A 24902-nucleotide genomic window follows, 5' to 3' on the forward strand; every position below is an offset into this window, starting at 1 on the left:
ACATTTGTCGGTTGTCCTGACACAATGTGGATACAATAACGGGTGATTTAAGTCAGTTTTCATCCACTATATGTTTATATATGTCACAAATGTTTCTGTTTTCTCCGATGATCAAAGACAGACGTTTCCTTGCTTTTGCTCAGCTTCAAAACGTCATCAATCATTTCATATAGAAAAACATGTGCTCGTGGTATATTAAATATAAGGTTGTGTCACAGATATACATTATGTCCAACCTGTGTTCTCCCTTTCTGGGTATTTCCTGTCTTTTTAACACAAAAGCATCTATTCTAGAGCGGTATGAACAGTTCCTATTAAAACCACATCTGCACTTCTACATGAAGATTAAAACAATAACTGGTGATAAACAAACTGTTGTTTCAACTAGGCATGCAATGACTCACCATCGTAATCGGTTAATTAAGTGGCATCCTACCAACATGACAAACCGATCAAACTAATAATTTAGAATAAGCATCCTCATCTGATATTTCTACTCAAGGAAACACTTGATGTTCTCTTCAATAATGTGGAAAGAACATGTGTATACCTGAACCATCCCTAGTTTCCAGTTATTGCAAAAATGATACGGCTCGCCAGAAAAGCACAGCTGTGTTCCTTTCTGTAGACCCACATGTTCCCGTCACACTGAGAGCCTGATTGATATCCGTCTTTCTACATAAACGCAGCAGCGAGCTTCAAACATGAACCGTATACCTGCTGTTTGATTGAACACTAGCTGTGAGAGCATTAAGGAAACTCAGATGTCTGCTTATTCTCCAGAGGACATTTAGCGTTGTCTGCCACTGCGCGGTCAAAGAAAGTGTGTCGGAGAGATGCTAAGGTATCCCTCTCATGTGGAGATGCGCAGTAAAGTCGTTTCCTCTCTCCCAATAGAAAGGGAGTCGCGTTACAGTTTAAAGAGGCCTCTTGCTGGAATTCATCAGCTTCATACATCAGTTTCAAACTTCATCCCCGCAGGTTTTCTAAGTGCCGAATCCTGCGAGGTGTACCTGGCTGTTGACCTCACGTTAAGATTCAATAGTGTCTGTGACTTTTGAAATCACAATGCATCAGGCTTTTCCTCCACACCAGCTCCCTGACAGAGGAAGGAGGAGGAGGAGGACAGAGACGTGACACTGGAGCTCTCCCAGGCTTTTATGCCTCCACACACTCAACATAATACAACACAGATGATGACACGCTTTGGAAGTTGCTGAGTTAACTAGCCAGTGTGTACTTTCCCCTGCTGGGACTCACTGAACAACATCTCAATGACAACACTCAGTAAACATGTTGCACTAACTTAGCGGTGACAGCAGCAATTCATGTCTGAGCAAGTATTGTTCAGCTGTGCAAATAAGGCAGAAAAACACTCTTACTTCCAAATATTGAATATTAAACACTTAAAATCCCTTTAAGGGTCTTGAAAACTAGCAACAGGCGCGGTAATATCATCTTATTCCAGGGGATGAAATGCTTTTAAATGAAACCCCAGGGGGTTAATACCCAAACTGCATCGTTCACTGACCTGCATATTTCACCTCTGCACACGACATCTGTTACCTCCTAGAAAGCAATTTACAACTACTTTCTGCCCAAATAGCTACAATATGTTCATTTAAGCGGCAATTTTAAGCCATTTAGTTAGATAAACGCTGCCGATCAGACAGACAGACAGAATGCTAATTCTTTCTGTCAGGTGTCTTGTAAAATCTGGATTCCATTGTTAAAAGTGCAGCCAGGAAAAGCAGCTTTCCAAGTTAGAAACTTCGCCAAACTTCTCCCAGAAATGAATTACACCTCTGACGAAACTTTAACTTAATTCCAAATTACTTAGAATTACAACTGTTTTTATAGCATCGTGATAAGAGTTAAAACTGCATACGACATTCAGCGGTGATTTAAACTCAAGTGTCAATTACTTTTCTGCAGGATTGCACCGTAAAGACTCTTGCTGCGATATGGATCAGATAGAGAAACGTCAGGAACAAAGCCAAACTGTTTCCAAAAAGGAATAGTTAAAGAATTGCAACTCGCTGCGTTTCTATTGCATCTATCTAAACGTTAAAGTGCAAATGCGGGAGATTTTCAGCTGTGATTTAAACTCAAGTGTCAATGCGAAACAAAGCATCGTAAAGACTCACTAAAAAAAGTTATAGACTAGACGCTGTGTTTTTCTGGCATCAATCTAAAAGTGCATAAAGCGACTTTCAGGTGCTCCAAACTTCCCAGTTAAATACAGCGTCTTTCCACGCTCAAAGTGCGTCTCCTTACCTGCGATATGGACATGTTCAGGTAGAGGAAGAGCCCGGTGGTGGAGGCTATCTGCAGCACCACGACCACGATCACCACCATCGCCACCCAGGTTTTGGACGGTGCTTCCCGGCGCCGAGGCGCACTGGGCCCGGCGGCCGGCACCATCATGTAGGTGGTGGACTCGCTGCTCACAGACCTGAAATAATCCTGGTGCTGCTGCTGTGCGCTCGGAGTGGCCATGGCATTCCCGACGCATGAGCAGACATCAAACCAAGGGAGTGTAGAAAACAAAACAGCCAACTCCACAAGTGACCAAAAAGTTAGATCTCCATGCGTCCGGGGGAGCTGTTCATGGAGCTAGAAACACATCTGGTGGAGGAAGGAGGTGCAGACAGGAGAGGAGAGACCGAGTTAAAGTTTGGGTCTGAGTGTGGAGCTGCGTTAAGAGAAGCTGCGGGAGGAGGCAGCGACACACTGAGGGGCTGCAACCGAGAGAGAGCAGCAGAGAGGGGGCAGGCTTAACCTTTTCATCACCCTGGAGCTATATGGAGGAATGCTCTCTCTCTCTCTCTCTCTCTCTCTTTCTCTGTCTCTCTCTCTCTCTTTATCTCTCTCTGTCTCTCTCTCTCTCTTTGTCTCTGTCTCTCTCTCTTTATCTCTGCCTCTGTCTCTCTTTTTCTCTCTCTCTCTCTCTCTCCTTTTCTTGGAGCAATGTGTCATAAATAATAAAAGCTTTTTGTTAAATTACTGTCTCTCAATTGGTTTGCTTTATTGCTGGAATAATCAATACATGAGTTAAAAAAAATCTGAAAAAAGTAGTAAGAAAGAACAACGCTAATTAATTGACACTTTTGTCTTTTTCTCGAATGATTTTATTTGCTTTAACATTACAAATAATGTTAAATAAAGCTCATTCTCAGTCTGCTTTCCAACTCTATTTCCAGAGCTGTGGGAACACAAAGATGAGACCTCATTGGGAAATGACTGTAGATTTTATCGCTATGCAGCGTATTTCTGTATGCCCATAAAGCCCATATCCTGTATTAAATCAGTAACACAGAGCAGTGAGTCTCTAGATACAGAATCATATTTTCTCAGACAGCCTCTGTGTTTACAGTTCATCTCTAAGAACGGAAAAGATGAATGACTTCGATTAAATCTGCAAACATTTGACATGTGTTTCTTTAAAGCTGGAGCATTGGTCTCCCTCCTCTGGCAGAGAGAGTTATTACCTGAGAAAGACACAGATGAAATATAAGGTCCTCACTCCAGCTGTGAAGCTAAATCAGGCCAGGGGTGTTAAATGGGGGCTTGGGGGATAATTCCTTTCGCTCTGAACCACAATATGTTCAAACTTGTCCTCCATTTGGATCATCTTGCATGGTTGTGACACTTTCTAATGAGCTAAATCTGCCCATGCAAATGGAGGACAAGTTTGAACATATTGTGGTTCAGAGCGAAAGGAATTANTCTTTAAAGTAGAGACACTACATACTGATATACACCTGAACATCAGCAGGAGAGGACTCTTTAAAGTAGAGACACTACATACTGATATACACCTGAACATCAGCAGGAGAGGACTCTTTAAAGTAGAGACACTACATACTGATATACACCTGAACATCAGCAGGAGAGGACTCTTTAAAGTCGAGGCACTATGCTTTTCTCCGGTTCCCTCTCAGCTCTCTGTGCACTTTATTAAGATTCATATAAATTAAATGACCCTCTCTCAGAGTCTCTGTGGATTTAGAGAGGAAACCGAGAGAAGAACAGCTTTACTCAGAAAAACCATCAGTAGTAATATTTCAAATTATAGCTTGCAGTTAGGTCTCATTTATTTCACTGCACGGGAGAAACTGGAGAGAGTCCGTGCAGGAAATAGATAACATGATGAGTGTTTCTCTCAGGGTTTGATGCAACAGGTGAGCAGGTGATTTTAAAAAGTCTCCTCAGGTGTCCTGCATCCTTAACGAGGAGGAGGGCGGCAGCCAATCAGAGAGCATTTAGATAAAGGAAACCAAAAACCAAGAAGGACGTTAGCTTTAGCAGTGTGTTAATATGTGGAGATGATCCTGCTGTGTCCTTTTCTCACCTCCTGTCCTCTCTTGTTTATTTTCCTCATCTCCTCTTGTTTCCTCACCTTCTCTCTTATTATCTATTTCCTTTGCTCCTTTTGTTCACTTTTTCCTCTTCTCTTGTGACATCTTGTTCTCATCTCCTTTCCTCCTCTTCCCTTTTATTTCCTCAATTCTTCTCCTGTTCCTTTCCTTCTTGCGTCCTCTCCTCCTCTCCTCTCTTGTTTGCTAACCTTCTCTCTTATTATCTCCTTATTCCAAGGAATCTTGTTTCCTCTCCTTTTGTCTTTGTTCCTTGTCCTTTCTTACTCATCTCCTTCTCTCTTCGTATCCTTTTCTAATCTGATCTCTTGTTTCCTCTCCTCTTCCCTCTTCTTGTATATTGCTTCCTCATCTCCTCTCCTATATTAGTTTCCTCTCTTCTATCCTATTTTCCTTTTATTTCCTTGCCTTTTCGTTTCCCCTTCTTTCCTCTCCTCATCTCCCCTTCCTCATTACATACCCCTTTGTTTCCAATCCTTTTCTCCTCCTCTCCTTTTCTCCTCTCTTGCTTCCTTTCCTTTCCTCTCTTCATCTCCTCTTCCTCTCTACATATGTGTTTGTTTCGAGTCCTTCTCTCCTCTTCTCCTCCTGTCCTATCTTGTGTACTTTCCTCTCTCCCCAGCTTCTCTCTTGTTTCCTCTCCTCTCCTGTGTCCTTACCTCTCCTTTCCTTGTTTCCTCTCCTCCTCTCCTCTTCCTCCTGTCTGCAGGACATCCTGTCTCTGACCTCCATCCCTCTGTTTCCTGCGACAGGAAGCAGAGGCAGGAGGAGGAGGAGGTGAGGGAGGAGGACGCAGGATGAAGAGGAGGGGCTGAGGGTTCTGCAGAAATGTTTAAGGAAGAGAAAGAAGGGTGTAGACAAAGGAGGAGGTGATGAAGAGGAGGAGGAAGAGGTCAACATGTAAACAAACAGCAGAGGAACGTGTTGAATACATATTATTGACATACTTTTTATATTTATATTTCCACTGCTGTGTAAAATATAGTTCTATGTGTGTGTTCTTGGTAACAAAGGACACACACACACACACACACACACACACACACACACACACACACACACACACACACACACACACACACACACACACACACACACACACACACACACACACACACACACACAATCAGGTGAAGATCTAAATCTGTTGCAACTTTATCACAGGGTAGGTGTGTGTCTAACAGCTAATACGGGGGGTGGTGATAGGTGTCTCTCATCCTGATGACTTGTTAGAGGTGTTCTAACATCCTGGGACTTACGTCTATATTGGGCTGTGAGCGGTATATTAACAATGGGATGAAGAACTGTGTAGAGAGACACATCATGCTAGAGCGCTGCGTGATGACGTGTTTTTGAAGTAAAAAGCTAACGTGTGTGTGTGTGTGTGTGTGTGTGTGTGTGTGTGTGTGTGTGTGTGTGTGTGTGTGTGTGTGTGTGTGTGTGTGTGTGTGTGTGTGCGGACACAGCTGCACACATTTGAAGTAATGCAACTGCTGGTGACACAGATTGTTGTGGAGAACTGGCTTGTTGAAACATTCAGTAAGACAAGACAACAGCAGAGACAGAGCAAGGAAAAAATGGAAAGAGGGAGGGAGATTGTTCTCCTTGCTTCTGCTCCGTGGCACTGACCTCCACAGGCGAGGGTAGGCCTGTCAGCCACACTTATTAAGCATGATAAGGGCAAAGGACCTGCTACTGCTGCACTCTCAGCCCCCAGCAAACACAAAAGAACCACAAAAAGACAGACAAATACGAACATTTTACTTAAAACTGGCTTTCCCGTTTACTCATTTCCCTGCTCTTTATTCCCCTAGTTACCTGTGTGAGCTGTTTACTGCTGCAGAGCTTCTCAGAAAGAGAGTGGAGTTGTGCCGTGATCTTCTCATTGGCCCTTCGCAGCTCTTTGGCTGAGAGCACAGCGTCTTTCCCGGCACTTCGCAGTATGTCAACGTGACGCTGTAGGGACTCCACGCGCTGCTGCAGAGAAGAGGAGGAGCAGTGCTGGCTCTTCATTAGCATCCTCTTCCTCCTCCACCTCCTTTTCTCTCCCCTCGTCCCTCGATCCCAGGGCTCATGCTGCTCATCGTCTAACAGGAGGAAGTACACGCAGGCACCTCAGAGTTGACAAGTGCACCGAACAAATCCCTATTTAGAAGCTACTGGTGGGAGATAACAGGCTTATGTAAAAGTGTCTTTGTGAAAACTGTGATATATTTAACAACTTGAATGATTAATATTTTCCATTTATACATCATACGGGTTCTGAAGAAGCACCTCAAAACAAAGCTTGTTAAACTTCCTGAAAACTTGTTTCCGATCGACGCCATGTAGATACATCGAGTGTTCTTCCTGCTTCAATTAATAGTCGATTAGATTTTTGTAGTTTTGCATGGGTGTGAAAAAAGGGAAAGCTATTCTACCTTGGACCAGAACGTCGGGTTGCTTTCTGCTGGATCCTGCTGCGGCTGCGTGTGAGATCATCGAACACCTGTAGGACTGAGAGAACAGTACAGTCAGAGGCAGACATGAAAAGCAGCTGTTAAATGTAACACAACCGGTTGACATGTTGTGCTTCCTGAAACGCAGCTCATAATGACACCATGATCACAGGGTGTGCTCGGTTTAACGCGACAAGACAAATCACCCTGCGCTTTAATAATTCACCTGAGCGCGTTGAACCGACTTCAACGTGAGCGCCTCTCCGCACGGATATTACCTCTGACAGACGCTTGCAAATACCGCCTTTGTTCAATCACTGTCGGAAAGCCCTGATTCACTCTTACAGTATGACGTGTGTGTAGTCATTTGCACTCATAAGTGTGTGTATGTGTGTGTGTGTGACAACTCCCAACTGCACCATCGTTTGTAGTGACATCAAAGAAGGCACCCCCCCCTCCCTTCTTCTCTGCCTGTTCCCTTTTGTATATGGGGTCAGGTAGGATTTGATCAGTGCCAGGTTTGATCACACGGTGCCTTGCAGAGAGGAGGGGGGGGGTGAACCCTTTGGTTTGTGACATAGCACGTCGTGAGCGGCCAGGGCTGTCATGGCGATGAGCCCGGGAGGAGCTGATGGGCACATTTAGCAGAATCTGGAGCGGGGAAACTTACAAGGGGATCTGAGAGGTAGGGTCCTGACAGCTCCCTGGCTACATGTTCAACAACAAGCCGCACTTCATCTCCACCTTCTACCTAGCTCAGCCTCCTCTCGGAAAACAGAAGGAGAGGGAGACAGGGTATCTTTAAAGGTCCCCATCTTTCCGCCCTTCATATCCCCTCTTGACGGACAGATCTCTCTGGGGTTTGGAGCTGCCATGTCCTTCTGAAGTGGTTTGATATGGACAAGTGCAAGGGTCCAGGCCTTATTGATTCTAATGGTGTGGGGAGGAAAAGGAAGTAAGAAGCTCTGACATCCACACGTATAAAAGTCTTTGTGAATAAAAGAGCATTGGGAGTGGGGATAGATGCCTCAGAATGATCCATATGCCGACTTATCACATGCAGTATACCCCGATAATATATATTCATTTCATGGTAAAAATCATCAGTTCAGACAGAATCACAAGATGTCAACTGAAAAAACCACTTCATGAATTATCTGTCGTGTTCCTATTTCTACATCTTCAACAATTATTCTGTCAGATTACATCTCTAAACACAAAGGACATTTTTAGAGAAAAGAACATTGTTTGAATTACAGAATAAAGCACATTAAAACAAATGTGTTTTTAATTACGTTGGTTTTGTAGCAGTTATTAACTCATAATAACTGCTACTCTAACCCTAACCATTTAAATTAATTGAAAATCTGCTTGCAATTTTGCTTGGTAAGGTGCCTTGACATATTTTTCTTAAAAACGAAGGAATAATTTACACTGAATATGACATTAGACCCACCTTTAAAGATAGAATTATAAAATAAGGACTAAGAAGTTTAAATGTCATACTGTGGTGCTACAAATTATACTTCAATAACTAAACAAAAGTATGAAATAAGTGTTTTTATGATAGTCTTACACAACTGGAATAATAGCACAATCTAAAGAAGTCCGATCATTATTCTGAAAACCTGTTTGTACTGTAAAGCTATTTAAATGCTGGGTATTCAAAAAATAAATCCAACTCTAAAACATCAATCTTGCAGAATTAGACAAGGGGAACATACTAAATTAGACCAGTGTTCAAATCTGACATCTGTTCTGTATTTTCTTTAAATGTAAAACATGTTTTAGGATGAGCGCAGACCAACCTTCCTGTCAGTGTGTCGTCTGTGTAGCGTTGTCCTGGAGGCCCCCCCGTTGAGACTGTCCTCATACTCTTCACCACTGTCACTGGAGAGAAAAGCAAAGAGGAATATTACCGGCCAGAAATTGAACCCACAACCCTGCCTCTGAAAGTACCACCACTGGACAAAAATCCAATTTACCTTTTATGCTTGATTTAGTTGACATCAAGCTAAAATATGTGCATTCGCCCCCCCCCCTAGACTTCCAACAGAAAATCAATGTCCCATCCAATTTCTGAGCTGGAAGTGTAAATGCGGGTGTAAATGAAGTGAAAAGCTGCGGTGTCTGCTGCTGATGCTGAATGCATCAACATGTATGAGAGCGGCTGTGGCCTTCATTAGCCCTCTGTGTGTGACAGACGTGTGTGAGAGGCACGGCTGAGCGGAGCCAAGCAAAGTTGCATCTGATGGACACACGGTAAGGGCTTCCTGACACACACACACACACACACACACACACACACACACACACACACACCACAATAACGTGAATTGTTCTGACTAAGACATTGACAGAAAGATCCCTTCAAGGAGAAGCATGGTCAGTGTTTGCTCTCACCGGCATCCTTTGCAAAGGTCAGAGGGCCAAAGGGGGATTTCCTTGGGTGAAGGTGGTCCACTTGGTACAACATGGCTGTGCAGCAAACAAGAGAGAAACAGCACATTCATGTAAACATAGTGCACACCAAAAGGCAAATGAGCTCTATGATGACAGGTGTGGTTTATCTAAAACAACAATTAAACAAAAGTCCACAAATACTGTAACGCCAAACACAAATCATCGTGTTCAGCACCGCATGTATAAGAAACCACTTCAGATATGTTAAAAAAACATTAAGTCAGAAAAAAGGAATGCATTTTGGATTAATTTACAAAACGTTGAACATTATAAAAGTGATCTTGATCAAATCACACTGAGGAAGAAAATCGTACTTAGGAAAATAATTCAGAAACCTCTGAGTGTGAGAGTCAGGTCAGTAAAATTATAATCACATCTTTGCAATAAAAGGACGCTAAAATAAGAGAACTACCTTGCTTGATGCCAATGTATTTAAGAGATGCCACTGGGAGTCTTGCCTCACTGAATTGCAGATTTCAGCTGCCTTTGTCTTGAGTTAAGGGCCTTTGAACACATCTTTAGGAAGACCTTTTACAATTATTTTTAAGAGGGGGATCAGGGGCCGTATTCACAAAGCATTTTATCTTACCGCTAGGAGTGCTCCTAACTCGCGCTAAAACATTTTACGTAGGAGTTTTTTCTTAAAAGTGATTCACAAAGCCGCTGAGACCTACTCATACTAAGGATAAATCACTAAGAGTGAACTAAGAGTGACGCGCCGTTGCTATGGATGACGTCGATTCTCGTGCATGAGTTTAGAANATATTTAAATTAGAGTGTGTATTTTTCTTTCATATTGCCACACTTGGTAACCGTTTTATAAAAGCAATAGCTCACTTCAGGCCGTGATATATGCTCATTATATCACAGTTAAGGGGGTTGTCAACCCTCCGCTTTGCGTCGGGCCGAACCACGCCCCTTAGCTGTGATATAATGAGCATAATTATACCACGGCCTGTCGTGAGCTATTGGCTAAATATATCACACTAATTCATAAAGCAATTTAGACATTTTGAAGTTCTGGACCTTTGCATGGGGAGATTTTCTCTAACTGGACCTCGTTGAACTTCAGTTGAATACCCCTGCACTAAAGGAACAAATGTATTTATCAATGTGAACCTTTAAATCAGGGGTGGGGAACCTTTTTCCTCTCAAGGGCCATTTCAATTTTTACAATATCCTCCGAGGGCCGTATACAAGTTATTGACCTCTGCTTAAAAATACTAAACTCACAGATTCATTTCGCCTTTCTGTTATGCTGTGAAAAGAAAAAGCAACCTCTTAATCCAGATATTTTACCATGACTCGCACATGCATGCACGTGCACGGTTGTGGCATGACCACCACAACAGAAAGATGGACACAAGATGTGTGCAAAAGTATTTAGTTTCCTATCCATGTGGACATGATTTAAGTGGCCGGGGGGAGCTAACCTCATTTTTAAATGTTGAAGTTAAAAGCATCAATCTGGTGCGCTTTGAGAGCAACATTAAGAGATCTATGGATACATCTCTCAACACCCATATGAAATTTGTATGGAAAAGTCTAAAAATGTTATTGTGAGTTGTATATACAGAGCTTCTGGAACCTGTATTGACACATTTACAGATAGGTAGAAAACATGTTTACTAAATCATTACAAAAAATTATGTTTATCTGTGGGGATTACAATATTGACCTGTTGCTTATTTGGATTCAACAGGTCAATATTGTAATCCCCACAGATAAACATAATTTTTTGTAATGATTTAGTAAACATGTTTTCTACCTATCTGTAAATGTGTCAATACAGGTTCCNTTCCTGAGAGGGCGTTGCAAAGTCACCCTTTTGTTTCCAATTTCAAGGATTTAACCATGATTGACGCTACATCACAAATACAACAAAGACAACTGGGTGTTTTAGACTTAGTCTGTTTTGGCAATGTTGCAGCTCTGCAGTTGTGTTTGCCTGAATAACTGTAGCATTTAATCCTTATTTGTTATGGGTTTTCACAGGCTACTATACAGGAAAAACATCAATATTTAGATCATAAAGTAATCTAATCTTATATCTTAATGTATTCAGAAATATATAGTCTTTATATAATTGAAATAATCTGAAATAATAATGTAAATGTTTACACTTGTTTTTTTTTCATGCTCATGACTTTTACCTTAGAATAGTTTGCTTTAAATAGGCAGTAATATTTTTTTGTAACATTGTTTGTACTGTGTAAAAACACCACCACAATGTACAAAAATATACTGCCTATTAATAGCAACTATTCTAAAGTAAATATAGCCATAAAAAACAAGTGTAAACATTTACATATTTCAAGATTATTTAATATATAAAAGACTATATAGTTGCCATTGAATTACAATTTAAGATAATAAGATTAGATATATTTTCTTTATTTGATTCTAAAAATATTGATGTTTTCCTATGTAAACCTGTTGAAAACCATAAAATAAGTGATTTAAAGCTAAACAGTATTTAGGGCAACACACTGCAGAAGCTGCAATTGCAACAGACCTAAGTCTAAAACACCAGTTTCTTTGTGTATTTGTGAATGTAGCCGTCAAATCTACATTGGTAAATCGAAATTGACAAAAGGGACATTGCAACGCCTCTCCAAAGGAAATAGTGGGGAGTCTTTAATCTCCACCACTGGATTCCGCTGGGTTTGGTTGGAGTCCTATGTGGAGTGCTACATCTGTACGTCCTATACGATCATTTCCTGATAACAATGACGCCATAGCCCCGCCTCTTCCCACCTCTGCTGCTCACCCCCGCGTCACCCGCGTCATTGTTGATGTGTTTCACCAACAACAACAACAATGGTGGATCACAGGGTTGCTTTTGTGCTCCAGACGCTACTGACCATGCTACAGATGTTAGTGCAAAATCTACAGCTCCTCTACCACAACCATCAGCAACAAGTGGACATGGAGAACTACATGTTGCTAAATCCACCGCGGAGAATAAACAGAAGGGTAACCAGGCAACCATGCTCGGGAGGTCTTATTCGCTGCTTTTGGTGTATTTTGTGGCCACTTACAGGGCCGGCATATGTACTACAGCGTTTCCAGCGGGTCGAGCGGTCTCGTGTGGAAGGACACGTTTCTTGAGCCGAATGCGTGTGAACGGAAGACTTTTTTGAAAACGAATTTGGTGCGTAAACGCAAGCGTACCCGTTTCGTCCTCGTGTAAATGGGGCCTAAGGCCCTTAGTTCCCAGCACTTAGTTCCCCCATGGAACTAAAGAGCAGATCGCGTTCACACCGGAATAAATTCCCTGAGGGAAGATTACGCAAATGAAGCCGCTGACGTCACTTCTTCTTCTTCTGCTTTGGGTTTACTGGCAGGCGGCAAACAACTTCAGGGCGTATACTGCCACCCGAAGACCCGGAGACCCTGGCCGGAAGTCCCCGGAGTTGGGGACTGGCTTCAGTAGAAGCTGCTGGGACTCCCAGCAGCTTCTACTAAAGCCTTCCGAGTAAATCGCCAGAACGCCGACACCTCCTCATCTCCACCGCTCCCATGTTTTTTTTGTTGTTGCCATAAGTTAGTCTCACTCCGTTTTTGCGCTGGGCTAATGCTAATAATGCTAATGCCAGCAAATACAATGGTGGCTTCACAAAACCTTTCAGAGTTTTACGGGGCGTGGTTTGCAATTCGCCCAGCCAATCAGAAATTGGAACTTTTTTTCTCCCCAGGAAAGTACCTGCTCTCTAACAGGGACGGAAAAGGGGGGAAAAGTTCTCATGAACTAAGTTCTCTTTTTGGTGTGAACGCAAAATCCCGGGAAAAGTACGGGGAAAAGTACTCCGGTGTGAAAGCGCCTAATGAGCAGGTATGGAATGTACACTTTTACCTTAGTGAGGATGTGTTGTTAACCCCTTTTCTAGGTAATACATATTCTTTTGAAGTGATGCAATTGGTTGATCAATAGAAAAAAAGAAATAAAAATGAAATCTTAGTGAAAATTAGTATGGGATGGACAGTTAAATGTAAAGGCCTTATTAGACAATGTAGTCTCTATTAAGACATGGTGTGATTTTGAATCATATATTAATGAACACCTCTGTTGAATAAATTGTAAGCCATACTTCCAATGTAGCCCACAAAATGTATAAAAACACAGGCCTACTTGTGCAGTAACCTCATTTAATAGTTACAATTATCGCTAAGGTATATTTAAGAATATTTAAGTAAGGTATATTCGATTTGTGGGAAAATGGCTAAGCTATCTCCAATTGCTGGCATGCAAATAAACTATTAACATATGTTTACCAGGAACTAGTCTTAACTTTAAGGAGAAATTCTGAGATAACATACGTACTAAGAAGCTTCATGAATACAGACTCAGCTTTTTGATTGGCTTTTTGGAGGAATTGAAAGAGGACTCAATTACATTTCAACAAGAGCTCATAGGTGACCCACTACTTCCATGTAGATCTAAAGTAAGCAGATACAGAATACTTCTGATTAAAGAGGACAAGCAAAAATCATAATCATCTTCCACCTCCTAATGAAGGAAGGCAGCTTAAGCTGTTTTTGGTGATCTGAGGGCTGTGTTTACCCTTAAGGAATACACAGCTCATTAACTAACAGTCAGAGATCCTTTTATTTTATTTACAGCCTAATAGATATTCACTGTCACTAGTCAGGGGTTACATTCAATTGACCTAAACCCTGCATGTGGAAGAATCCAGAAAGAGATTAGGGGAGAATTTATCACTCATTCTCAGCCCTGGGAGAAACAAAGGACACACACACACACACACACACACACACACACACACACACACACACACACACACACACACACACACAGTGTTGTGTCTGTGTGTGTTTGTTTAGAGCTCTTAGCCTGACTAGTACCACAATCACAATTGCCAGAGGAGCAATTTAGACAGGACGAGGATTAGGGCATAGAGATCAAATGAGCAGTAAAAATATATCCTCTTTAATAACTAGCTACCTCTGAAGCTCTTCACACACATGAGGACACAAAGGGCCATTCAAAAACATGAAGTGCACAGCGCAAGAAAGAAAATGCTTTCATTTTGTTGGATTAGGGAAGCACTGAAGCAAAAAAACAGCTGTAAACCGTGTTTACCCTGAGATGAGTGAGATGTTTAATTATGCAAGCAACTTATATTGTATAATGGAAAGGAATATACTGTAAAAATAATCACATATTGATGTGTTGTAACATCATTGTTGTGATATCCAAGAGCAATTTTAAAACAAAATACTCCAATATCCTTGAGATTAGAAAACATCTCAGGTTTTGGATTTTGTCAAATAGCACAAGTGTTGTTAATGGTTTTAATGGCTGATGGGGATTTTTTTGAATTTACAAAACTGTTCTATCAGTAATATTATCTGCCTTAACCCGCTCAGTCATTATATCCAAATTACAGATGACTATTTATAGAACATTTCATTGTGTAAAGTACTTTGTGAAAGCATTAATAATCAAACTGAAATATACCGTCACAATATCAATGAATCCGGGTTATTTTAAAAACATTTGGGGTATTTGATTTTTCTCAGATTGCCCTGCCTAACACCCAACTCATACATTTATTTCCCCCGAAAAAAAGACATTTCCCCAACTCTGAACAATTCTATACATTTAGGCAGGGATGACAAGCCAAAATATTCTTTGTGAGATAACTACCTTCAGTGTGTGTGTGTGTGTGTGTGTGTGTGTGTGTGTGTGTGTGTGTGTGTGTGTGTGTGTGTGTGTGTGTGTGTGTGTGTGTGTGTGTGTGTGTGTATTGTGGAGTAGTCACTACATGCAGGGCCACTGTTTAGCAGTTCAACAGCAGTGCTTACAGCCTGGGGCGTGTGCAGGGGCCAAAAGGGTTTTCTGGCACACAATAAAAAAAATCTCCACACACAAATACGCACAAAGGACAAAAAAACAAGCTCATAAAGACACACCCGGACACATCAATGTGCACACAGACACACACAGAAGCGCAGCCCTCCGGTCCTGATCAATACATGACAAGAGTAAATCTCCTCCGGACGTCAGGCAGTCCAATCAAAGGGCTCGGTGTTCTTATAGGGAATCACAGGAGCCAGGGGGAGGCAAACAATGATGTGAATCCTCAACAACAACACAATGGCCCCGCCAGCCTTGGGTTATGGGAATGGAGGAGAGGAGTTATACGAGCGTGAACTGTATTTCTATGCATTTATATAGACTAATGGAGCCCTATATTGAGGTTACGTATAGTTTGCTTGCGTGTGTACCTTCTTCACTAAATAAATGCTTATGTGTGAAAAACGGGGGCTAAAGGCTAAGATGTGGAATCAAGTTACAGTAGGACACATGCCATCTTTCTCCAATTATTCTCAGATGCAAGAGAGAGCCATACAAGGACAGGAATGGCTTCAGTTATTTCTAATATTTCTGGATTTTAAGGACAAATAAAGAATTGCCACTAAGCTGTGTCCATGATCTGCCACTTGATTTATGTGTGTGTGCAAATACACTGCCAGCACTATCTATCCCTGCCAAGCCATTTCCCCCTTTGACAGACAGGTGTCAGCTGAACAGAGTTGATGGACAGTCTTTATCAGTCTCTGCCAGACACACACACAGACATGCAAACACACTCAAGGTGATGGATTAGGCCTACACAAAGACAATAGGGCCCATTCCCGTTGGGCACACAGCGTTCTCACTATGGTGGCCTGTGTCTGCTTATGTATTTGAGGATTGTGCAAAAGTTTAATGGCAAAAACACACATTGTTAAAAAGCCGTCCTTTATTCTGACACATAGGGAAACCAATGTGGTGAATGCAGGCTAAGCAAGTTGCTGACGTCTTCCCCTCAAGTCACATCCTGAGTGGGGTGTGTAATCCCTCCAGTGTTCTGGGTCTAGGTTTTCTCCCAGTTGGACTTTCCCAAAATACGTCCACAGGGGGGCATCAAGCTGACGTCCTGATCTGAGGCCTCAACCATGTTAAGTTGTTCAATTCAATGAATGAGCACGCATCCTACTCCTTCTGAGTATCCATCTGGTAATCAAATGAGCAGCTCTTGTTCTTTTGATCAGTACCTAAACCTCACGGGGCTGAAATGTCGATTGACAGTTCAATTGAGAGTTTCACCTTGAGGTTTCCTCTACACTTGAACAGCCTGGTACAATAGGCGCTTTCACCGTTTAGTTCCGATAGTTCCTGGGATTTTGCGTTCACACCAAAAAGAGAACTTAGTTCATGAGAACTTTTCCCCCCTTTTCAGTTCCTGCTAGAGAGGTGGTACTTTACCAAAACTCGGAAAAGTTTTGTGAAGCCGCATTAGCATTATTAGCATTAGCCCAGCGCACCAACGGAGAGAGAATAACTTATGGCAAAAAAACAAAAAAAACATGGGAGCGGTGGAGATGAGGAGGTGTCGGCTTTCTGGCGATTTACTCGGAAGGCTTCAGTAGAAGCTGCTGGGACCTGGGAGCAGCTTCTACTGAAGCCAGTGCCCAACTCCGAGGACTTCCGGCCGGGGACTTCGGGTGGCAGTATACGCCGTGAAGTTGTTTGCAGCCTGCCCGTAAACCCAAAGCAGAAGAAGTGACGGCAGCGGCTTCATTTGCCTAATCTTCCCTTAGAGACTTATTCCGGTGTGAACGTGATCTGCTCTTTAGTTCCATGGGGGAACTAAGTGCTGGGAACTAAGTACGGCAAAGTACTTGGTGTATAAGCGGCTAATGGTTGCATCATTGGCAACCCCACACGTGTTTACTTGTTGATTTCTTTCCTGGTGAGTTAAGGCCCGGACACACTAATCTGACAACAAAGAACTGACACAGACGGACCCCGACTGTTGCGTCGCCTCGTTTCTCTGCGTCTTGGCCATGTGTCGCACTGGAACGCACCGCAAAGACTTCAGCCGACGGCCAAGAAGCACGTACTCACTGCGCATGCGTGAGTGGCAATATCTCTCCTTACCAGCAGGTGGCGGTAGTGTGCATTCGTCATTCAAAAGAGGCAACAACCGGAAGACAGACTGCGTGATAACCGAGAGAAGAAGAACAGACTGCGTGATATAAACAAACAACAAATGGAAGCGTATGCGTTCCATTTTCACTCTACAGCGAGAAGCTCATGGGGCTTTCCCGAACCTGTGTCGAGAGCTGGAGTTAAATGAAATCAGAGGTCTGCCTTCTTAATCGCTTGTTTGGGTCCCTCACTTCCGTTTCGCTTCTCATGCACTGATTCGCTAGCTGAACAGCCAATCCGAGCGATTTATTTTGCCAACTGCCTTTCGCCGACTATCTACTCAGGGAGATGACACTGCCCGGTTTTCGTCCGAAAAGGCCCGAAGGTGCGGGACACACCAATCTAAGTAGGGCGTGTCGACGCTCATCGTCGGCCTGACGCCCACCGACAACGATAATCGGGGGTTGGTGTGTCCGTGCCTTTACAGCAACAACCTTGAACTTTACAAACAACATGGATGACTCTGGAAATGCACAGTCCAGACCCTAGAGAGGGAGCGTTATATAGGGGTGATCCTTGTATTACATATCTACTCAGGGAGGTGACATTGTGCTTTGCATCAGCCTGTTTTTTCAGAACAAGCCAAGGCCCAATTAACAATGCACCTTATGTAGGAAGGGATGAACCCACACAGAATCACTACAATTCATAGGTGAAGAACTTGCAGGCACACACAACACTGGTTTAAGATGATATCGCTGGACTTTGATCCTTTGCCCCTTTAGTACAGTACCTTGATGAAGGCATGGAGCTGCTCCAGATGGGAGTGGGCTTGGCCTAGCTGTCTCTGAAGCCTGTCCAAGGCATTGGAGCTCTGCTGGGTCAACCCCTTCATTTGCTCAGTGGCTGTCTGTTCCAGCGCGGCCAGAGCCTGCTCACTCGCGCCCACACGAGCCTGCAAGGCATGCATGCGCTGCTCCTGTAAAGAACAGCAGCAGGCACAACAGGTCAGCTGAACGCAAACAGGCTTTAGAAAAAGTAGGTACATGTCTGTGATAAACTTGTGGCAATTGTAGAATTTGAAAACTTCTGACATTGCAGACTTATAGTGGTAGTAATATGGGGCCATTGGGAATAAAAGGGGCCGAGTGCAACACATAGACCACAACAACTTTACATGGATTTCTCATAAAGCCATCATAATAGTTTGAAGATGCTACCATCATAACAATCGATTGTTAACAGTTAGGTGCTTATGAAGAGTATTTATCTCGCCTTGAACTTTAAAATGTTTATTATTTTATTTTATTGTTTTTACAACTTCAGCAGATTTCTTCTACATTACCATATCAAGTCTTTTTTGGTTGTACAGTGTCACAATGCTTACTTAATCCTCTGATTAAAAGTTATACAACAATACACCTTAAAAAGTCCTGAGGGGTTTCCCTGAAAGGCACTAAACATACACAGCAGAGGTGTAAAGAATCATGGATGGAAGACCTTACTTTTCCCTTAACTTGAAACATTTATTTCTACCAATAAGATACTGTGATCTTAATAAAAATATGACAATGTTCCCCTTAGGTGCAGTATATCATGGTAATGGACTATGCTTTGGCAAAAACAAGTGATTATATATATATTTCCAAACATTACCTACCTTTTTTTCCAACTCCTCTGTCAGCTTTTTACAGGACGCATCGTACTGGCCTTTCTCTGTGGTGGCAACACTCAGTCTCCTCTTTAGAGAATCAACGAGGGCCTTCCTGTTGGTGGCCTCCTCTGATGAAGTCTTCACCTGTACAGAGCAAATATTTGATGGCGATATTTAAGTCATATATTCATGTTTTTCATTTAAATACAATACAAAAATCTAATGTATAAATTAATGGTAAGGACATAATAAAGAAATGTCTCTGTCATTCTTCCAAGGAGCATCAAACTAATTGGATGACTGAATGATGGTGCTTTGTACCATGTATTGTATTGTATGTATTTGATTGACCTTTTTCTCCAGATCCTCCACCTGTCCACGGTAACTGTTCTCCATCTCCTGCAGGAACTTCAGTCTCGTCTTCAGGTCCTCCACCAGCTGCCTTTTCATGCTCACATCTCGCTCTGTGTGGTTCGCCCTGAAAACCAAAATTAACAATAAAAACAACAACAGAAATATTGTATGAAGCATAAATAAGTGCACATTTAAAACATGAATTTACAGTCGTGCACAGGGGCCCTAAATAACATACAGTACAACATCTACACAGCAGAACAAACACAAACACAGACACACAGAGCTGGCAGGCACAGTGTCCCCATGCAGTGCATCAGGCATGACAGCTCATTATGACAACTAAATACACTGGCATGCTGTTTGGGTAAGAGGAGGAGGGGTTGAAATAAGGATGCATATATAATTCTAACTGGCATATATTAGAACAAGTGCTCTGGCGGGGAATGCCGCACTAAGTGTGACTGGGGAGTCCTTTTTGACAAACGGCATTTAGAATCAGCAGTGACACTACTTGAAAGACTGTAATCAAGTATTTAAATGTTTATTATTTTCAGCTCTGCATTACACAAGTCACATATAAAAACGTGTCAGCTGGGGGACTGCTCGGCAAAGAATGATTATGGAAGGAATACGCTTTAAAAAATATTGTTTGTTTGTGTGCTGTGCCGTGGTGATAATACTTCCCTAAAGAGAGGCAAGGTCTCTGTATTGTGCGCTATTCATGTGTTAACTGTTGCAAACATGCGGCATGTGTCACTTCCCATTTCGATAACCCGCTGTATTGACGTGTTTAATATTCCAGTATTCAGCACAGCCGTATTCTAGCGAGGCCTTGTTTTAAATGGGCTCGGTGTGTTAGTATGTTTAATTCTGTTTTCATAAAAGGCAAATACCAGCCATTTTTCATGGTTGCCTATACCTTGGGGAATTGGAACAAATAGCATAAAGATCATAAGGATGCAGTTAATTAATATGGGTTTTACCAGTTTGTTTTATTTCAAAGATGTAGTGGATCTCTCAGCTCCCACGCGCATCACGGCTTGTGTGTTTTTGAATAAACAGATGACGAAACGCTGGAGCAAATGCTTTCGTGTAAGTAAATGTCCCTGTCTCCCTAGGTGGATAAATGCCTGAGGGCGGACTGGCTAAATAAATGTGAGCTTGTCCTATTGGAGTGACATTAAATTAAATGAGAGAAGAGTCTAGCCTGGGGTCTTTGGGGGGACGTAGCGCTGGCTGGTTACCCCATGGATTTGGCCATTAATGAGAAAACCCATATTGAACCTTTCAGAAGACTGTCTGCTGTTGACTTACAGACCAAGAGCAGCAATAAGAGCCGCCGCAGCAAGCTCCCAATGCTAATGGCAATTAGATCGACAACATTTATTTTAGATGTTCTCTTCTTCTGCACCCCAAAAAGAATAGAGGATAAAAAAGAATGAGGGATATATCGAGCTTCTGCCGGAGCGTGTGATCTCTATTTATGAGTGTTAGTGGAAAGAGAGCCTCGAACTATATCCCAATCACTCTCACGTTTGTTCCCTTTGTTCTGCGCTTGTTGGCAATATTGTTCATCAAACATGCGTGTATTGTAATAATAACAGTCAGAGGTCTGAAGTGTGTGTGTAAGAGAGAGCGGGAGCGCACATTTCTGTGTATGTTGTTAAGTGCGGGTGGACGTTTCATGTGGCTGATAGACAACAGGGCTGAAGATGAAAGGGGCAGCTTCATAAATAAGGCAGGGCCATAGTGCCGGATATTGACTGAGGACATGCCGGTATACTTTGAAATTCATTTCTTTTTTCCCCCCTTCTCTTCTTTAAGGCGCAGCAGCCTAGCTCCCTGTGTGTGTGCTGAGATGTATATTTCAGAGATGTCTAGACATGTCTTTCATTCTGAGAAGGGGTCCCTCCATGGAGGCAAACGGAGAGGTAGGCAAGAAGAGATGGCGAGTTACATGGAGCGTATGTGTGCCACTGAGTGTGTGACAAGAGCCAGAGGAGAGGCTGTCGTTGAAACTCAGCGGAGGGACGTTCACTCTGTCTGTCTGTGATCCGCTGCGCTTTGGTCACACACAAACACATACCCGCTGTGATTGTACACATGCCCACGATGCATTATTGAGAATGGCAGGCAGAGGACACAGCATAGGAGACAAAGAGAACATGAGGGAGGAAAGCCAAGTTCATCTTTGTGCCTTCCTCTCGCTCTAAGATCCTATTGCAGAATGATGATATGCGGCTATCGCAACGCGGCTCAAATCTTGACAGTTTCCCTGAGTGAATTGTTTATAGCTGTACATCCTGACTGTGTAATGCAGCGGGTGCTTCAGTAGGTGAACCATGTAACTCATTAGGGCTTGTGGCCCACAGGCTAGAGCGATGCTGTGTGGGTTTTAGTGTCATGGGCCAAAATGGTCCCTCCTGCGGCACACAAACAATCAATACACTGCTTTGATCAGCACTCCGCATCAGCTACCCACATAAGCAACACCGCACTACATGACACACAAGACACCCACACGCACACATGAGCATACACACTAATTCCTTCAGTCATTTTTTATTCACCCGCTCATGAAAACATGCATAATTTCACAAATGATTCACGCAGAGGAGAAGCATGCCTAAGTGGAGTGCAGCAGACAGAGTGCTGCCACACGGTGGAATCAAACACTACAGATGGGAGCTGCAGAGGCTGAGCATCACGCAGGCAGAGGCACAGGGAGACAAAGACAGAGGGAGGGTACAGCAAGAAGGAAAGGAAAGGTAAGAACTGTACCGCAGTGCAACTGAAAGAAAGCAACACAAAGAGAAAAAAGTAACACTCATGAAGAGAAAGGTGTGAAACTAACTTGTCCTGCAGCTGGCGGAGCTTGTCCTCCTTCTCCTGGAGTTGGCCTCGCAGGGCTTTGTTAGCTGCCACCTGCCTTGTGACCTCCGCACTTGCACTCTGGGGGGAGGGCACACGGTGTGTGTGTGTTGGTTAATGTGTTTGAGTGTGTGTGATAGGGGGTGGGGGTAGGTTTTCACGACACGGCTGATGACAGGTCAGGCACAGCATGCTTCCTCATTATAGTTACAGCGGGAGGGTGGAAGGTGCTAAAAGAGGTTAAGAGGAAAGCAGTGTTTTTCAAAGTGGATAAGAAAAGGGGTGATAGGAGAACTCAACAATGTATCGACCTTTACTATGGAATTGATGGGGACTACACAAAACAGCAACATTTGAATTTATATTACTAAATACTATAAAAATAATAAAGTATTTTGTATCTTATTGTTTTCTATCTTCTACCTCTGCATTGAGACATATTTAGACACAGCTCATGACGACAGCTTGACTTGTGATCCTCGACTGATGGATATTTGAACGTGCATGTTCACTTTGGTTTAAAGGGCCCTGTGTCTCTTGTGGGAATGTAGCAGCACAAGCTTCTGACAATGCGTTCACTCAGTGCGCGCGCCCCCACAGTGCATCCCTCTTGCTGTCACCTGACATGACTTCCTCAGCTGTGTGTAACGACAGCAGCAATCTGCTCGGTGACACTGATGAGCTGGCTGGAAGAGGGTGATACAGTAATACTGTGGCACCACTCACTGCTCACTCCCTATGATGTAGGGCACGTCTCTACTGTTATTCCCCATTTCTCATCTTTCTGACAGGTGCTTCGTAATAAGATCAAATGATAAGAAATGCTAATTCTTGTCGAAATCACAGGCAATTTCAGGTGATGTTGAGTGTAAATGGAAAGGCTGTATACAGTATATATATTTATATATATGATTTGAAAGTAAAACCTTGACAGAGTTTCTTTCAGACTTTCGAAACTCCTCAAGGACATCAGGCTGTTCAAACCGGTGAGATGTTAAGGTGACTCAGAAATATCGATGTTTGATAGAAAAACACGGAGATACTTGTTCTAACTAAAAAAGTGTGTATTGTAGACTGTTTGATACTGCATAATAAGCAAGTCACAAAAAAGGCAAACACAGGATTTCAAACTGAAATGTGAAAAATTCATGAACTCCATATTTTTGTTCTTTAGTCCATAAACTGGCCTGTTCAGAAAAAAAATGAATACAAGATTTCCAGCCTTTTAAAAAATAAAAACAGCCGGTCCCACAATGTCCTTGTTTTTCATGGTATTATCCTCTCAAGCTCCACAGTGCACAAAATTGGAAATGAACACAATCCTTAATACCATCATGATCCTATTAAGAGATTTATCTCATAAGGCGTGCACAATAAGACAAAGCATGAGGGCCCTTCATTAACCCCAGAGTTCTTCTGGTAAAATAAACACTAACCTTAAGTCTGGCTTGAAGTTGTTTGACCTCAGCCTCCAGGACCTGAGGGACCGGATTAGCCGGGGAGGGCATGGTCCTGCCCCGGCAGCAGCACTCTGCGTTAACTGGGGCTGCTGGTGCTGTTTGCTGGGGTAATGTGATCCGTCTCCACTGCTCCAGCTCCATCTCCAGAACCTTCTTCTGCTGCTCCTTACCCGCCAGGTCAGAGGTCAGCTTCTACAGACAGACAGACAGACAGACAGACAGACAGACAGACAGACAGACAGACAGACAGACAGACAGACAGACAGACAGACAGACAGACAGAATTAGTGGTATAGGCTTCTGCAAATGATATTCCAACTAAAAACTAAAGTTGTATTTATTCTATTGTTATAGAATGACAACTTACAGTAAAAAGTCATAGGAGACGTGCAAACTGACAGACACATTGACGTTCATTTAAAGACGTTTTCTCTGCCTGTATGTAATTACTGTTATAAGAAAAAATAATTTGACTTAAAGATTTCTTAATTTTAAATTCACATTACATGTTGTAAATACTGTATGTTACAGGACACACTGTGTTTTAATATGTAGTCTGGGAAAGAAATCGTTTTTTTTATGCTAATTAGGAGACAGAGGATGCCGTAGCTTGCTCAATAGGGGCTAATTCTCACTGTGATTGGCATGCATAATAAAGCCGTCCTGCAGAATCAGAGAGCACTGTGGGACGGAGGGAGTTTAGCATTTGTTGAGAGGTTGGGTTTCGTGGTGATGAACAATAATGGTCCTAGCTGATCATGTACAATGTACACAGTGTATCAGTTATTATAAACACAAGTATCTAAGGTGAACAATTGTAACCACATGTCAGCGTTGAAGCAAAAACAATCTGTATTTCCCTGCTTATTAAGAAAATGTGGGGCAGAAACACATCTCTGTAGGTTTGATTCAATACTACCACAATTAGCTGACCTGGTATCATTTCAAACATCAACAATTCTTAATGGCACAAATGGGAGACTTGATACATGAAGATGTATGCTGCACACATGGGGCAAATACTGGAACACACACAGACACACACCCAAGTGAAACTGCAGATTCCCAGGGGTTTGCTCTCTGCTCTGCATACATGGAGGTTATTGATATCTGGTTGCTGCCTGACACCTTTTAATAGAATCCGTCTTGTTTTAGGTTTCCTCTGCTCTGTTGAAGACGCACATGCCGTATCCCCGGGGGAGGTGGGATGGAGAGAGATGTAGGCGTGATAAGAGAGGAGCGGAGAAAGCGAAGCGGGGCTATGGCTGCAGTGGAGCAGGAATTAAGAGTGGCATTGATGACACTTCCTGTAAGACAGGCTTTGATTTCAAAGGCCAT

The 24902-nt window shown here is 42.7% G+C and overlaps 1 protein-coding gene across 1 annotated transcript; it reads right to left on the reverse strand.

Annotated features, from left to right (window-relative positions):
• Window positions 1-2579: 2579 nt before the first annotated feature.
• On the reverse strand, window positions 2580-24902 carry LOC104965403 (centlein-like). The gene is made up of 10 exons (XM_010794358.1): window positions 24747-24902; window positions 23541-23756; window positions 22088-22185; window positions 19228-19354; window positions 18883-19020; window positions 18011-18201; window positions 8626-8707; window positions 6800-6875; window positions 6198-6466; window positions 2580-2741 (listed from the first exon to the last, which is right to left on the reverse strand). The coding sequence occupies exons 1-10, from the start codon at window positions 24900-24902 to the stop codon at window positions 2580-2582; spliced, it is 1515 nt and encodes a 504-aa protein (XP_010792660.1).

This window comes from Notothenia coriiceps, unplaced genomic scaffold (genome assembly GCF_000735185.1).
Source record: "Notothenia coriiceps isolate Sejong01 unplaced genomic scaffold, NC01 NC01_scaffold00037244, whole genome shotgun sequence".
Taxonomy (NCBI): domain Eukaryota; kingdom Metazoa; phylum Chordata; class Actinopteri; order Perciformes; family Nototheniidae; genus Notothenia; species Notothenia coriiceps.

Bases quoted from the DNA above. Each gene is read 5' to 3' on its own strand.
- LOC104965403 (XM_010794358.1), bottom strand. From the start codon at position 24,902: ATGGCCTTTGAAATCAAAGCCTGTCTTACAGGAAGTGTCATCAATGCC. The intron at 19,355-22,087 runs GTTAGTTTCACA...TTTGGTTTTCAG, and splicing joins CTCCGCCAGCTGCAGGACAA to GGCGAACCACACAGAGCGAG. The intron at 18,202-18,882 runs GTAGGTAATGTT...TGTTCTTTACAG, and splicing joins CAGAGGAGTTGGAAAAAAAG to GAGCAGCGCATGCATGCCTT.